The sequence below is a fragment of the Pararge aegeria genome, chromosome 6, assembly GCF_905163445.1.
Source record: "Pararge aegeria chromosome 6, ilParAegt1.1, whole genome shotgun sequence".
Classification (NCBI taxonomy): Eukaryota; Metazoa; Arthropoda; class Insecta; order Lepidoptera; family Nymphalidae; genus Pararge; species Pararge aegeria.
In genome coordinates, this window is record NC_053185.1 from 11,212,401 (window position 1) to 11,228,663 (window position 16,263).

The window sequence follows — 16,263 nt, forward strand, 5'->3', positions numbered from 1 at the left end:
TACCAATAGAGATTGCGCAAAAAATCGACGAAAATGCTTAAACTATCACTAGGGGTGACTAACATTTTTAGAAAAAAAGAATCTTTCGAGATGGAACTTCATCTATGGATTCATGATATAAAGCGAGGGCAGCGTCCAATCTGCGTCTGTAGAGGCTTTGAAGTTCGTGTCTTGCGAGCGACCAATCACGACTCGTGCTCGACGTACGTACGAATGTTGTCATTGGTCGGACCTTGCCTTAAGTGTTCACTAGGAAGGTTCGCGAAAAATAAACCTTAGCCATATTAGTCCATACTATCTATACTATATAACTTTATTAACATTATAAATGCGAAATAAAGAAAGGACCAACAAACATACTCAATGTTTGTTAACGCCCTAACTAAGCTCTAATCGACTTGATTTTTGGCATAGAATTTGTTGAAAGCACGAATAGTGATAAAGGCAACATTAGATCCTAGAATAACAGTAATATTCGTATTTATTCGATTGACACCAAACTACCGCCATCGCGGGTCGCAGCTCGTATTTTATATTTACGAATTATATGTGATTTACATTAGGTCATAGTTGTTTACCCAAATCGAATTACCTATGCTCAGTGCTGCGCCGCCACTAGGGCTCGCTTTCTTCATTATTTGCGGTAATTCGATAAGTATGTTTTTTTTTGGTAATAATTCAGTTGGGTTATTTGCAATCGTAATTATTTACGTGGTCGAAGGTTTCAAATTATGGGCTCTTCAATTGGATGTGTCATGTGTTATGTAAAAAAAATCGCTTTGTTAACTCAGTTACCAAAGAAATAATGATAATATTTTTTACTATCTTAATTTAATATTATGAAGTTGAAGAGTGTGTTCGTTCATGACTTCGTTTGAACGTCCTAAATTTTTTAACGGTCCGATATGAAACAAATAATAAATAATTTATTTTTTATTATTTATATACTATTACAGATAAATTCTGCTGGGCGTGGCAACGCCATTGTACAATTGGCAAATGTCACTTATACTTATGTCATACTAGCTGACCCGCGCAACTTCGTCTGCATCAAATATAATTAAAATATTTTTAAGCATTTCTATACCTATAGGTTCAATTTGAATAATTTAAAGAGGAATTTGCAGGTACATAATCAATTTTAACTATAAAACTATTTATTTGGATATAGATCTGATCGTCACCATCTTAAGATTGTACCCGTATTTTGATTGACAAATTATAACAAAAAGCGGTTATTGTGCCTTAACAGTTAGACATTTAGCCTCCCGGACTTTTTTAAAGTAATAATGATTACTTTAAACATGTCCATCGATTCATACATACATACTCACACACTTTCGCATTACAATATAAGTAAGATGGTACGCATGCATTCGATCCTTGTCCCATATGCCTTACGACTCGCTGTTATCTGTGAAGATTTAGGTCCTTTATCTCCCACAATATTTATCAGATCTTCATTAAAATTACACAACACATGCTTGATAGTATACACTTTCAAATAAAAAAACAATTATTTAAATCGGTTCAAATTTAACGGAGCTTTGAAATTAAATTTGTAAAAAATTTCATCTCATTTCCGGGACAAGCTTATTGTTTATCGGTATAAAAAGTAGCCTATATGTTGACCTGGAATATCAACTATCCCTATACGAAATTTTATTTAAATCCGTTCAGTAGATTTCACGTGATGCCCGGACAGACAGACATACAGACAAAAATTAAATAAAAAATCTGTTTTGGACTCAGTATCGATTATAAAGCATCCCTCGGTCAAAATTTTCAAAATATATTAAATGTACAGAAATCTTCCAGTTACAGTTTTATTATAAGTATATAATGTAACACTTTGCCATAGATTTCCTCCCCTGTTTTACACCTTAACGATGGTGTTTTTTAAAAACTTAAAGAAGAATTTTATTTATAAGAAGCAAATTTTTATATCTAAAGATTAAGCCGTACCTACCAATAACAAAAACTTCAACGCGTTTTGGGTATTTTACCGTTAGAATAATTTTATGGATTTATTTGTAGTAAATTGGAATTCACAGATTCAGACAATTCAACTTTATATATTTGTATGTCTAGATTATGGATGCATGTAATTCATTTGAGAATGTATGCTTGCTATATGGACTCGTTATTATCCCGGTCCGGGCTACTGGATAGTTTTGGGGTAGGGTGAGGATATGCGCACGTAAGATGCGCCGCGCAGCTTCCATTCGTCCCCTCACTTTCGTGGCGCCACCATCTGAGAGTGATTGAGAGTTTCGCGAGGCGAACGCCACGCCAAGAGTGCTGCTTTAATGTAGGGCCGTGGGCCGTGATAATGTGTTAATGGCTTGGAGGTGAAAAAAAACGTGGAAACGTCGCGGTTGGCGCGCGAAGGGCCGCCGCCGTGGCGGTTCTACGGACCCATGCTTACTCACAGTCGATCTGATGGCGATTTTCCTATATATACAAGAGGTGAGCGTACCTTGCATTATCATTTGAGCCTTGAACTTCTTTAAGTCTTTGTGAAATATTATTCTCTGATTCATGTTTACCGACTTCTGCTTATCGATGCTTCATTCTTGCTTCATCACTCACAGCCTAATAGTTAAAATTCCCATCACGATAATTTTATGTTATCGCAGATATAGCTGGTTTTTGTTGTTCTTTTAAAACATATTGTGAATCGATATTCTCGTTTGCTTTGTTTATATCTCGTTTATTTACCATAGTGTACATTATTGTGCAAATAACGATATGCTGGATGAGTTAACTTTACTAATACTTATATTTAACGGTTCAGGCCTCGCCGCATATTATATGCTTAAATAGGTTTGAGCTTGAAAACACGCTTGGTTTGGTTTCTAGGACAGAGTGTGTCTATAAATAATATAAAGGTTACACGCTTAATCAAACCGAATACACGTTGACATATTATATCTACCTACTTTGATCCTCTTAGGCGTAATTTATTTATCTTATGTTCGGGTAATTTATCAATAACTTTTGCCCGTGGTCTTTAAGGTTTTTCATATATCCCGTGGGAACCGTTTTATTTCGTAGGATAAAAAGTAGTCTATGTCACTCTTCGTCCTTTAAACGAAGTCTATGCCAGAAATCTATTTGATTGGTTGCTAAGTTAACTGTTAAGGCATGAAGCAAGGACAAATAAACAAACACTTTCACATTTATAATATTAGTAGATTATCGTAAGCTACTCGTTCCCTTGATTTACAAATGTACTTACGAATATGAAGTACTCTTAAGTATACTATTTCGTTAACCGTACCGTTTTCCAATAAATTTTACAGTAAATGAATGTATTATTGTACTTATATTTGTGTAAATGCAGTGAGCTATATACTAGTAACATATTAAGATAATGATATTGATTTGTAAATGGTAACTTACAACAGTTTATCTTTTTTTTTTATTGATAGATTCTTCATTACGAATCTGGAAAGTATAAATTGAAATAATAATTTACAAATCCGTTTTATATATTTTTTTCCTTGTATTTTATTTTATTTAAATTTATTTCTGAATTCAAAGATCGCGAACCGCATAAATGTTGAAATACTACAATTTAAAAATTCATATTTCAGGCAGTAAATAGTGCTTAAATTATTCAGAAGGTGATGTTTCGATGAAACAGATTAATGATGGTTTGTAGAAAGTTATACGAATAAAACAACTATGTTCTTAAAGGAAATATATTTAATACCGATATAAGAAAAATGTTACCTTCGAAACCTATACCTTCGGAATTCAAAACATGTTTCAATACACTAAGGAATTCAAAAACTATGGCAGGCATAAAATATTCCCTTGACGTTTTGTGAAAAAAGGTTTTAAACATAAACAGGATAAAAATTTAACTACTGTTTCATCTGATATTTCCTTTTTCAATAGGGTTATAAAAATCTTTGGGGTAGCATTACATTTATGCTTGTCACTTTGGCTATATAGTTATTTGTACAGATCAAATTGCATAAATTTGGAATCATATATATGGACGAACCAATTTGAAACGCAGTGTAAAATTGAAAATCCGTTCCATTCCCTTAAATTTTTTCATTACGAGGTAAAAAAGATAAACAATAAATTACTTATTTAGCCTTACTCAATCTACGCAAACCAGATAAAACCTCTTTCTTTCAGGGCTGTAAGTTGTAACCGCAGTTATGAGAACATTTTAGGTATAAGTTAGTCTTTTCTGTGGTGTTCACTAAACGTGTATTTTTTCAATCGTTTATTCAACTTTAAAGTTAGATTGTATCTATACTCTATAGGCAACAGTGTTCTAAGATATACCTCATCTTTGTTTTCCATCAGTCATGTTTATAGTTCAGGCAAAACTATCCTAAAATACTTAAATACAAAAAATCAAACCTGCGGCTGCTTAGTAAAGCGTCGCAGCTAAAATAGTAATAAATAAGCAAAAGGTAAAAGTGAACAAATATTCATTGTCCTATGTATAAATTAATTGTTTAAGGATCTTAAGCAGACTGTATATTATTTCATAAAGTTTCCGGTAGTACCGGTCTGTAAACCACGTAATTATTTGTTTCTTATTAGAGCTCTTGAAAAACTCAAGGATGTACTTAATTCCAAGATTACTTAACCTTCACTAGAGGTGGTACCATTGCACCGATGATTTACCGTGTGGTAGTGGCTATTGCCTAAACCTAACGTTTCGGTTTGTAAAGCTATCTTAGCTTTGCTATTAAAACTCATTACCTGGTAAATTATGAGTTTTAATAGCAACTCTCAGGAGTACTAACCACTATATTGCGGTACACCAAGGTTTTTCCAGTAACAGATATGTCCTCACGTTATCAATTATTGTTATCTAATCTATGCCTTCACAGCGCCAATGTCTTAGTTGTAAATCGCGTTTCGTTTTATTTGGACTACACTGTTATAAAAAATGACAATTAGATGATGTTTTATGTGCCTGGTTAAGGGTTTATGTGCACGCAGTGATACATAATGGATGATTCAGTCATCAAAATTAAAACTGCCAAAACTAGACATAGACCTATAGACGATGATACTAGAAGTGAGTGTGGAGAGTTAGAAAAGGATGTAACAACAACATGTAAGTTTCAAGGAATATTCAACTGTTTTATAGAGATAATTATCACAAGTTGAAGAAATTGTAATACTGTGCGATTGGTCGTCTACGGAAATTCACGACGGTTTTTTTGTAGTGATTTCCACCCTCAACGGCCTTCCACCTAGGTTATTTCAGATTTAGTCTCTTAAGGACTTACTAATTAACGAGGCATAATGTCTTTGGAAAAGTTACGCACGTGGTGGTCTTTCACGCTTTGATTTGTCAGTTAGTTTCTAAAATAAAATAAAGCATAACTGTTCCGACGCTATGCCAGGTTTATTGACGAAAGTGACGCTATCAAGCAAATCGGTCTAGAAGAAGGCAGGCACATCTTTATACATACTAGCATTTAAATAAATACACTCCATTTGGAATCTCTGAATGTAGGCTTTCTGATAAAACTTCGGTTTTGTAAATAATTGTAGCCATCTAACCGAATTAGGTATTTTACAGTACGTACCATAGGTATAATACCTATGGTACGTATTATATACTTAGGTAGGTAAGGTACTATATACGTATATAGTTCACACTTTCCTATAACAACAGCTGATTACATATTTACTGCACTGCAAAAGTGCACTTAAAAATTACCGAAAAAAGTCCGTGTGATTGTGATTGTTATTATTGATTAGCTGTGCCCTGCGGTTTCACCCTACGGCGTTTCGTGCGCAAATCTATTCTTGCTATTGAAGTTTCAATCACCCACTATTTGAAATCTTTAGTCAGGTAAACATTGTCAATCGCAAATGTTCAGTTTCACCTTTTCTATTATTCTTTTAATTCCCTATCACAAATGACTGCGGATAATGTGTGGCCTAGTAGCCCAAGCAGCCCAAGTAAGTAAATAGATTAGAAGATGAACTCTGGAAATTTAAAAGAGAATTTGGCATCCGTTTATTCAGCATCAATTAATGTACCTGGTTTTTTATTTGTCTCGAGTTCTATCTCAGAAACGGCATTAACAGGAAGGTTTTTATGATTTTAGTCATATACTGTTCAACAAAACTGTACGTAGTAACCGTGTGAAGTAGCTAGTTTTTGAGGTATTTTGCGCCGGGGTCAATATCGGTTTTATTTCAGTAAGTTTTTGTTGTTTTTTAACGTTTGTTATATTCCTATTGTTATACAATCGATACTAGGATCGATTGTATTACAAATCTGAATCTTCCTAACGTACACTAATAACCATGATTCGATAGATTGCATTAGGCTTAAAAGCTACCTAAAAGTTATTGGTGTTACTGCACCTTGCAGGTGTCTTGTTTAGGAGCGAACCTAAACAAGATTTCGTGCATTCTACAATTTTTTGTTAGATTTTTGTGTAGTGCGGTGATGAAGTAGGCAAAATATTTACTACTAGTGCTGCCCACATTCTTTGACCGCGTTTATTACGCTTGTATACAAATCCCGTGGGAACCGTTTGTTTTCGTGGGATAAAAAGTAGCCTATGTTACTCTCCGTCCTTACAACTAACTCCTGCCAAATACCAAGACGATTGGTTAACTAGAGCGTAGAGTAACGACAAACAAACATACACACTTTCGCATGTAAATTATTAGTATGGATACTGGGTAATATGGATACACCTGTTCAGTAAAGCGGAGTGCAAGGGAGGGGTTGGTTTACGTCAAGTAAACCAGTAAACCTGGTAAGCCGGTGCCGATGAACGTTAGCCGCACTAACAACGCACCTATATTCTCGCTACCTGCAACACTCGTATAGTGAGGTAGACAATGTGTACTGAATATCAATGATCAAAGAGTCGCTACTGCGTCGCATTTTAATCCATTGTTGGTTTTATTCATTACTTTACCGCGTAGTTTATGCGACAATTTAAAATGGCGGAGGTTGTGGAATTCTGCTCCGATATAGGTATATATACCCATATACAATTAGATGGTTGCATATTTATCTTTAAACTCGGTACATATTATTAGACCTTTACATATGAAATAAGCGTTTTGTAAGGGAGGAACATAAAGTTTAAATATAATATATTTATTTAATCAAGATACCTATGTACCTTTGCTATCTATCCATTTTTGCTATCTCATAGATAGTTCATACCTTTACTAAAAAAACCATTCGGAATCAATAAAATCTGTGAAGGCGTTTTGGACTGCCCCATCGGAGATAATTTTTTTTCCTTTGCAAAAAGGTATTCCAAATTTCGAAAAAAATGGTAATCTGTTGGAGCAAAGTCTGTTGGATGTCTAAGACAATCCAATTGAAGCTCTTTTAATTTAATAGCCGTCTGTTGTGCTGTGTGTGGTCTAGCGTTTTCCTGGAGCAGCAGCTCGAAACTAATTGTTTTTGAGTAAATTTTCGGTTAGAGCAGGATCAACTTTTCATCACTTGTTCATTCGATTAAAAAACCCTTCATTATTTTCATTGCCCTACATTACCGATTGAGTAATATTACACAATAGTCGACGAGCGTTTGTCGGTTTGCTGCACTCAATTCGTGAGATACCTTACAAGCTTTTTCACATTCCCAATTTGATTCAAGTGGATTAAAATAGTTTTATAACTAACACCTCTGCAGCATGTTTTGCAATGGATCCGCTTCCACAATAGCCTACAATTCTTCATTATCAACTTTGGTCTCCGGCCGTCCACGGCGCTTGTTCTGCAGTTCGGAATTTCCAGAACGAAAACGTTGGAACCTAAAATGCACTGTGTTTTATTTTACACATCTTTAATCATTGGAGCCGTTTCTGCAGCACTGGTGCCACGATGCAACTCTTACTCGTAAATGACGCGATATATCAAGTTTTCCATTTTGTAAACTGATTGATGCAAAGAAAAATTCAAAAGAGGGAGAAACAAATGAAGCATCGTTATTGAAATGCTGTGTTCCGGTGAGCCATGAGGCTTAACACCTACGCCTCAAATTGATGGACACAGCGCGGCATGTTGCAGGACATGCTCCTGCCCTGAAGCGTTGCTCTGTTCATAGGCGGTGGTTTTTCACCTACCTTCAGCTGGGCCATCTGCTTGGTCCGTCAATGATAACATTTAAAAAAATCTAAAATACTTCCCCTCCATATGGCCGTGGGTCGCCTTGTATAATATATTTTTATAACAATATACTGTAATACAGAGGGAAAGAATGAGACACTAAAACAAAATAGTATGTATGCATATCTACAACAAAGTTTCTAGTTGAAGTGACTACATAACCATCCACCAAACTTAGAATTTTTATGTTGATGGATTTCTTGCATTATTCCCATAATATACCTTTATTATATCAACTATGATATTTGTTCTATGTGTAGTTTTTTTTGATAATATCGTATGTGTATCATGATATACCATAAATTAGGTATAATCTCTTTTCTATCTTTGAGGTCTAAATGTACCTCTAGGCCAAGTTTCTCGTAATTTAGCAGGGAAACTAATTTGGTTGTCCTCATGTTGTTATTATATAAATTTACCTTTATAATATTATAAAATTTTGCTCTAACATTTCTGCATTCTCTGGTGAGTTAATCTGAAATCATTCCGAAATAATTTACTGAAATGATGTCCAATAATTCTATGCGCATGCCAATTACAACGTGAATGACAACAATATCATAAAATCATATATTTCTCATTTCTTAAATTATTCGTAGTCAATTGAAATACAGGAAGGCATTTTGACATTGATTCATTTCAAGGGATGTGCCTTGACTCGAAGACCCGCTAATAGTTCTCACTTGTAGACCAGTGAGCCACACAGAGAAGTGCTAACTTTTTAAATTTAAAAAATTACTTTGCGATGATATTGAAAATTATTACTGTGGAAACGTGTTAGCTCCCTGGCTAAACTCTTAACTTTTCGAAATTATGTGCGTCAAGTGAAGTCTTGTGAAATCTACCTATCCGCTCTAAGTCAGCGCGGTGGATTAAGACCTAAACCCTTATCTTTCTGAGAGTAGACTCGTACCCTTTAATGCAATAAATTGATAATTATACTAATACTAATAATATTATATACTTCTTCACACCCTAACGTTGCAACCTATCAATTTGATTTTTGTCATGGAGTTAGTTGACGGAGAGTAGCAAAGGCTACTTTTTATCCCAGGAAAAAAACGGCTCCCATCAGATTTGTCACCGTAATAAAGGCGGACGAAGAACGCGGGCAATAGTTAGTAATGAACTAGATTACTAAAACCCAAAATGATTCCACAAAAACGTTAAATGGAACAAACACACACACAGTGATACAGTTGGGCCTATTATTGTCTAAATAAGTGAAGAATAAATGCTTGGTAGTATTAATTATCCTCGTATTACTACGTGGCACGTATTCGTACTCCGTGACGGTACGTCGCGCAGGGATCTCCGGTCGCCGAAGTACGCCATCATCATGGCACATGGCTGATGGCAGTCACGCCACGGATCGGCGAACGAACGAAGCGCGTTGAGTTGAGTGCAACATGCAAGGGCGACACAGGCAGGCGGGCCCCCACCCTGCCTCGCCCCCGTCTCGGCCCGCGCGCCAGTCCGTCGCTGAGCGTCCCTCGCGACGCAGGTACTATGGTTACTATATCATAATCATTATTGCTGGCCTGCGTTGACTCGTGTGTGTCTTTGTGTTGTGCTGTTTAACAGTGAAGTGTAGTTTTTGTTGTGAATACCGAAGATGCCGTGCATGCAACATGGCTGTGTGTAGTTGACATGTCGCTGAGCGCGCCCGCTCAAGCGGTGCGCGGTACCAGGACCAATAGCCTCGACCATCTTGATTTTCAAGAGCGCAGGCAGCTGATTGCTAGCTCACTATCTCTTACAGACTTCCTTCATGTAGGGGCCAAAGAAGTAGCGGCTGTTGCTGTCGCTGGTGAGTTTCGTAACTTAAAATTAAGAAAAATCATATGAAGGCTTAACGTTACATAAGGGCAGTTTATTTATTTCTGATAATATCGAGTATTTGATATCTTAGGTATGTATTTTGTATATAGCTATAAACAGAAAAAATATTGTTTGGAACTTCCATATGGGAATAATTTATGATAATCTTATTTCTTTAGGATGTTATTATTGCTATTTGACTCATTTACGCTTTCAAACTCCGGTGCAATAATAATAGAAGCTTCCTATCCTAGAACTAGTACGTTTTGATAATGTCTCATCATCAATCCAAACCATCGGTCGACATACCATGGATAAACATGATTATTTGTACTGGCACAAGAATGTGTATCATTATTTATTTTAAAATGGCATATTAATAAGTAAACAAATATCATTGAAGACTGCCAAAAACCACGTAAACTGTTATATTAAAATAACATCCAAAATACAAAAAATAAAAATTCCATAAATGTACAAGCAAAAATATAAGTTTGGCCACAAAATGCCGCGGTTCTTACAGCCTGAGCCATCTTCCAGGCCAAGTCTTATTACTTACTGTCTACGGAATAATTAATCCTTAGGAGTCGGTGGGTATATGGTTCGAATTATGTTATCAGGTTCCAGGGAACTAACCGCTTTTAAAAGGATATCTAACGACCCATGCAGATACGAAAGTTTCTGGATCTCTTAATCTTGAATACTAACTTTTTTTCTTTAATTGACTGATACCTCTGAACAAATATTAGGGTAACCAGGCCAGTTGCGAGTTGAAAGTTTCATCGAGTAGAACTTCGGACTTAAATACCATACCATAGCTCAAAGCAATATTGTTGTTTACGCTTTGTTTCAAAATAACAATAATCTATATAAATCCTTTACGTTTTGGTATGTCAAATAAACTGTAATTTTAAAATAGCAAGGTAGAACAACCTTATTTATTCACGTTATGGTATCACCATCCGAATGGGGTATTTATTTCAACTGCATAGCTTCCACTATTGCGTACATAATGCGAGCCGAGCCACCAAAGCCTCGCCTTACATGAACTGTCTGAAGCGAGCGACACAAGTACCATTTCGTTATTAAAGTCCTTGGTGCCATACTACACATTTCTCATGGAAGACAATGGCCTTAAAGACTCTTTAGTGCTGTAAAGTTCCTTGATAATAGTTTACCAAACTTTCATTTGGTCTATATATAAGTATTTTAACAGATGTAAAGATGATGATGATAGATCTCACGTTATTCATTTTATTATTATCTGATGGAATTCAGAATTAACATAGACAATGTAAATTTTTAAATATTTTAACTCTTACATGTATTATGAAAATTATGCTTAATTTGCTATACTCCGCGAACAGCAGAAGAATCTGTATGGTGTAATTTATAATTTCTTCAATCCTTATACTCCACACCAAACAGATCCTAATTACAAATTAAACTTAATTTTCATAATATATTATGGATTTCCGAAATGTAACGCCTGCTTCTATCCAATACTTGTACATGTCTTTTAAAAGCAAATGTTTGTGGTAGTTATCCAAACTAATCGTTTATCTGGCTTCTTAAATCTGTCTTTTCGCGTTGGTTACAAAAATTAAATAAACATGGCTATAATCAACAATCGTGCTGCCTAACGAAGAAATATTCACTTAAATTGCCACGAAATTCCTGAGATTAGCGCGTTAAAACATAATATTTCGTTTTATATTATGTTTTGAAAAGTTTACTTCGAGTTCAGTCATTTATACATAAAAGTCACAAACGGACAGAAAGATGAAAAGTGTTTTCATAAATTGCAAGCTTTTTATATATGAACACATATATAAAAAGTTTCTAACTTGTCACGCTCGTAGTATTTGAGATAGTATGTTAAACTTTCAAGGTCTCATTATTAAAGGTTTATTATTGTCTTTATTATCTCTTTTAAGTGTAATACAATCGGAATATTTTTTAGGATTCCTCACTCGAAGGGTGCCAATGAGCCCTATTACTAAGCCTCTGTTGCCCGTCAGTCGTACAGACAGCCGTTATAGGTACAGAGTTGAAATTTTAACTGTGTAACTTATATTATATATTAAGCATAAAATTATGTTAAATTTAACCTCTTTAATTTACAACCGTCCAAGAAACGTATTTTATTGGTATTTTCGCTCGATAGTAGTCATTTTTATATTGTGTAGTGTCTCATATGGCATCGAGGGTTCAGAACCCTCCATGTGTTAGTCTAAGCTGTTAGCCAAGTTTAATTCAAAGCATCTTAATTCTGATTACCTTGATATTCCTGTACTGCAGGTGCTACTGTTTCATTATTAACTCGTACGAATACTTCAAATGCAGATAAATAAAAAAAATCCATGACAACATAGGACAAGGGGAAATAGATGAGGACCAAGTATTGAGCAAAAAGCTGATAAGCTAAGCTGATGGGATTATATGCCTTAAATTAAAAACTTTATTATTATTATTTTATTGCACAGTTTTTTCGGATTGCAGAAATTGCAATGGCAAAATTATGAGCCGGGTCGTTATCATGATGAACCGAGACGATCTTTCCTAGTTTGACTCACCTTTCTTCGCAGACTTATTACATTTTTGTTGTCGGAATACAAGAAGCCCGTAACCGCAACTTCATGCTCCAGATGTTCTATTACCCTTTGAGTATACTAGAAAAGAGAGACTATATTTTCTTGCCAAAAATGCTTACTTTGATTTTGAGATGATGGTCTTCTCAACGTAACAGACTTTACTTTCGTTAAGATGTTGTCGTAATGATGAAGCAATATTTCGTCAATTGTTTTCAACCGAGCCGAAAAAGGATTTTCTTGCAACATTTTCTAAGAGGTTCGGAAAATATTTCAATCTAATTAGTTTATGGGACCCAAGCTTTCTAGATAGGATACTTGTTTTATATATTTAGAAGTTCGTATAAAATGTTAACCACTTTACATGACAAAATCTTAGCGACAAAACTTAGTACGACGATCTGGTAAAACATTTTTTTTCGTTTTTTTGTAAAAAAAATAGGTTCTAGTTTAATTAAATAATAATAACATTATTTGGATTGCGCATTATTAAATAAACGACACTTAAGATGTGACTTAAAGAGTAAGTGATTCATTTAATAATTATCCTTCAGCCTTTAGATATTGTTTCAAAATTGTCAAAAGAGGTGATAGAGATAATTATAACCGAATACCTCCTGTTTCTTTTTATGTGAACCATGTAGTGTTTTCACAATTTAGATATGACGATGTTTAGTCTACCCCTCAGCTTCACGCATGTCCCTCGTCGTCGTCTTTATAATATGGGTACAGATATATTTTCGAAAGAAGTTTTGATAAAATTTTAATTGCCAGATCCGCTATGTGGAAATTCTTATAATGTACAACACCGCATTTATCAAAATCCAACGCGAAATTTTGGAATTATGATAAATAAATATATCGACGTACAACTGAGAACATGGCTATTCTGGTAAAGAAATTGTCACCAGTTGCGCACGAATGAAATTAGGTTAGTAATTTTTATTTTTTAAGTTGATTGATCGTCATTATATATTTTTTTACAAACGTCGTTGTTATATTAGTCACGCTCGTATTTACTGAAACTTCATAAAGTCAGAAAATTAAGCCTCTTTCTTAAACTTAAATCACATTATAGTTACGGAAATGAAATCACTTCGCAATCAGCGAAAATTTAAATCCTCTTTAATTGATATCTCTGTAGATCCACGGGTTGCGGCGTTGATGAGTGAGTCAGTGAGTGAATTAGGACTTTTATTTTCATATAAGTGGTATAATGTATGTACTTAAATACAACAAGGAGGTTGATAAAGGATTTTGTTAGAGTTAAACAATTTTATTATTAGACTAAATTCTAGATTATCTCAGTTCATCATATGTTTGCTTGCCTCTTTGTTATCTTGGCAGCTGCTTTTACGCGCTAGAACGGTCTGTTAATTAGAACAGAATGATAACAAAAGTATTTATGGATATTAAATATTAGTCGCTCAGTTTGCATCAAAACTCTTCCAGTAGTTATCAGCTTGAGGAAACAAGGCAAAGTAATTGGGTTTTATGTTTCACATAACCTTTTTACCTTCATCATTAAATGTGCTGCTATCTAAAGCAATTCTTTTTTGAAATTACTGAAACACTATTCGCTAAGGTCACTTGAATGGAAATTTAAAATGCAGTTTTTAATGACAACATTAATATAATAATAATAATAATATGGTTTATGACATATTTGAGAAATTAATTAATATTTATATATAATAGAATAAATATAAAGAGTTTGTATGTTTCAAAACACATAGGTACAATCCAGCTTTATGTATACTTATAATATTATAAAGAGTAAAGATTAGATTTTTGTACTTTTTTACAGAGTAAGTGATTCAATATTCAATAAAAAAGCGAGAACTGAAAATTGCGACTGAAGTTACGATACGTTACGAGATTAATATAAACTAATGAGGCTTTCACTTAAATGAATGAGAATATCAATACCTGCTAAATTGTTTCCTCTGGTAACTAGGTATTGAAATTGATGCGGACATTCTTTACAATAGATTCGACATAATGGGGCCAGTGACTGTCGATGAATACAATGTACGCTATAGACGCAAACTTGATGTTACATACATCAGCTTCTATCAACGTAGGTATATCTAGATACATATATCCGATCTCGTACGTGGGTATTTCAGTGTCGCACAGGTCTTAGTTGTTACGAAATCGTGATAGGTCTTGTGATTGTTGCTGCTAGTTGGTCAACACAGCCGTATAACTCTTTAACAATAGTATTTTTCTCTATGGGTTTAGATTTGAACTTGACTTTATTTATTTTTAATATATATTCAAACTTATAAAAGTAAGATGAAAAATGAATTGAAGAGATGTACCTAATTATCAAGAAATCTTTTTTTGTAACTATGTACCTATTTAATAATTTGGTGGTGCATAGGGCTGAGACTACTTTTTCAATTAGATTAAGTATCAAAAACTCATAATCATATCGAACTAAACAGGCCAATTGCTTCAATTGGTTTATTTAAAGAATCATCATCGTGATCATGATGTACCTTACATCATACACCATGATGTGAGGTACATCATATTAGAACACTAAAGTAATTTTTTTTGAAAGGTATTTTGCGGACTAATTTTTCGACCTGTTCTCCATCAAGCTATTGCTGGAAACGCAAATATTCTCATGAGAAGATAGAAGAGCGATGATATTCGCATAAGAAAGTTCCGTCATGTTCCCGGGATGTTCGACAAATATAGTCGTTAGCATTACGCAAGAAGTTGATATAAAACGAAATAATACTATCCCCGATATAAATATTTAGCGTAGGCATTTCTTTTATAACTCGTGTTGAACAAGGATTTTTCCATTTTATACCTGCCTGCCTCTATTTACCAATCCTGTTCGGTCCTGGGGCATGCCACTGATTTCTCTTGAGTTGAACGACACGGGATCCTAGTATAAACTGCTCAAGTGCGAGTGAGACTCGCGTACTGAGAGTTCCGTACCGTAGCAGGATAGTTATAAATATAAAATAAAATGATTATCACATTCCATTTGTTATAAACTAGTTAAGTGTGTTTGCACTTATCATCCTCGCCGTTTTAATGTCTGATATTTACGCAACTGTAACGCCATAATTTTAGTCTGCGGACGTCCACGGCTAAATGCAGGCCTTTTTAAAGAGCGTAACCGCACCACAGTCTTCTTCATCCACCCCCCGTCACTATGAATTCGGTTAATCGTGCTGGAGTGCGTCCAATACTATGTTAGCGGTTTCCACTTTGGGACTTTCCTGGTCCAACGGCTGCGGCACCTACGATAAGCAGCCCTACCCATTGCCATTTCAACTTGGTTACGGTTTCAGCTATGTTAGTGGCATTAGTTCGTCTGCGGATCTATTCGTTTGTAATTTTATCTTTCAAGGAAACTCCTAATATTGCCCTCTCCATAGCTCGTTAGCGATCTGTAAGCATCCCCCTTTTTTATTCTGCTTTGAATGTTTTTTATTGAGAATGAATTTTCTTTACAGCCAAAAAACAAAATGGTTCGGCTGTACGCACGAACAGCCTCGGCTCGGGTGCGCGAACTCCGCCTGCGGAGCGAACAAAGTCCAAATTCTCAGCCTTTGGTAGACTTTTCAAACCATGGAAATGGAAACGGAAAAAGAAGTCTGAGAAATTTGAAGAAGCTTCTAGAAGTAAGTACAATTCTTAAATATATTTCGTACGGCATTTAGTACGGTAACGGAATCTTCCGATAGT

General features: G+C 34.9%; 1 protein-coding gene across 8 annotated transcripts in view; it reads left to right on the forward strand.

The window, feature by feature from the left end:
* Positions 1-16,263, forward strand: part of LOC120624210 (phosphatase and actin regulator 4B) — a 74,817-nt gene that overhangs the window by 4,401 nt on the left and 54,153 nt on the right. For 5 of the 8 annotated variants that reach the window (XM_039890613.1, XM_039890616.1, XM_039890617.1 and 2 more), the window contains exon 3: positions 16,032-16,199. In XM_039890613.1, coding sequence (XP_039746547.1) covers positions 16,032-16,199 — 168 coding nt within the window. Of the gene's footprint in view, positions 1-2,285; positions 2,470-4,897; positions 5,096-9,626; positions 9,948-16,031; positions 16,200-16,263 lie in introns of those variants that run through there. The other 3 variants (XM_039890622.1, XM_039890621.1, XM_039890618.1) reach the window with 3 other exon arrangements.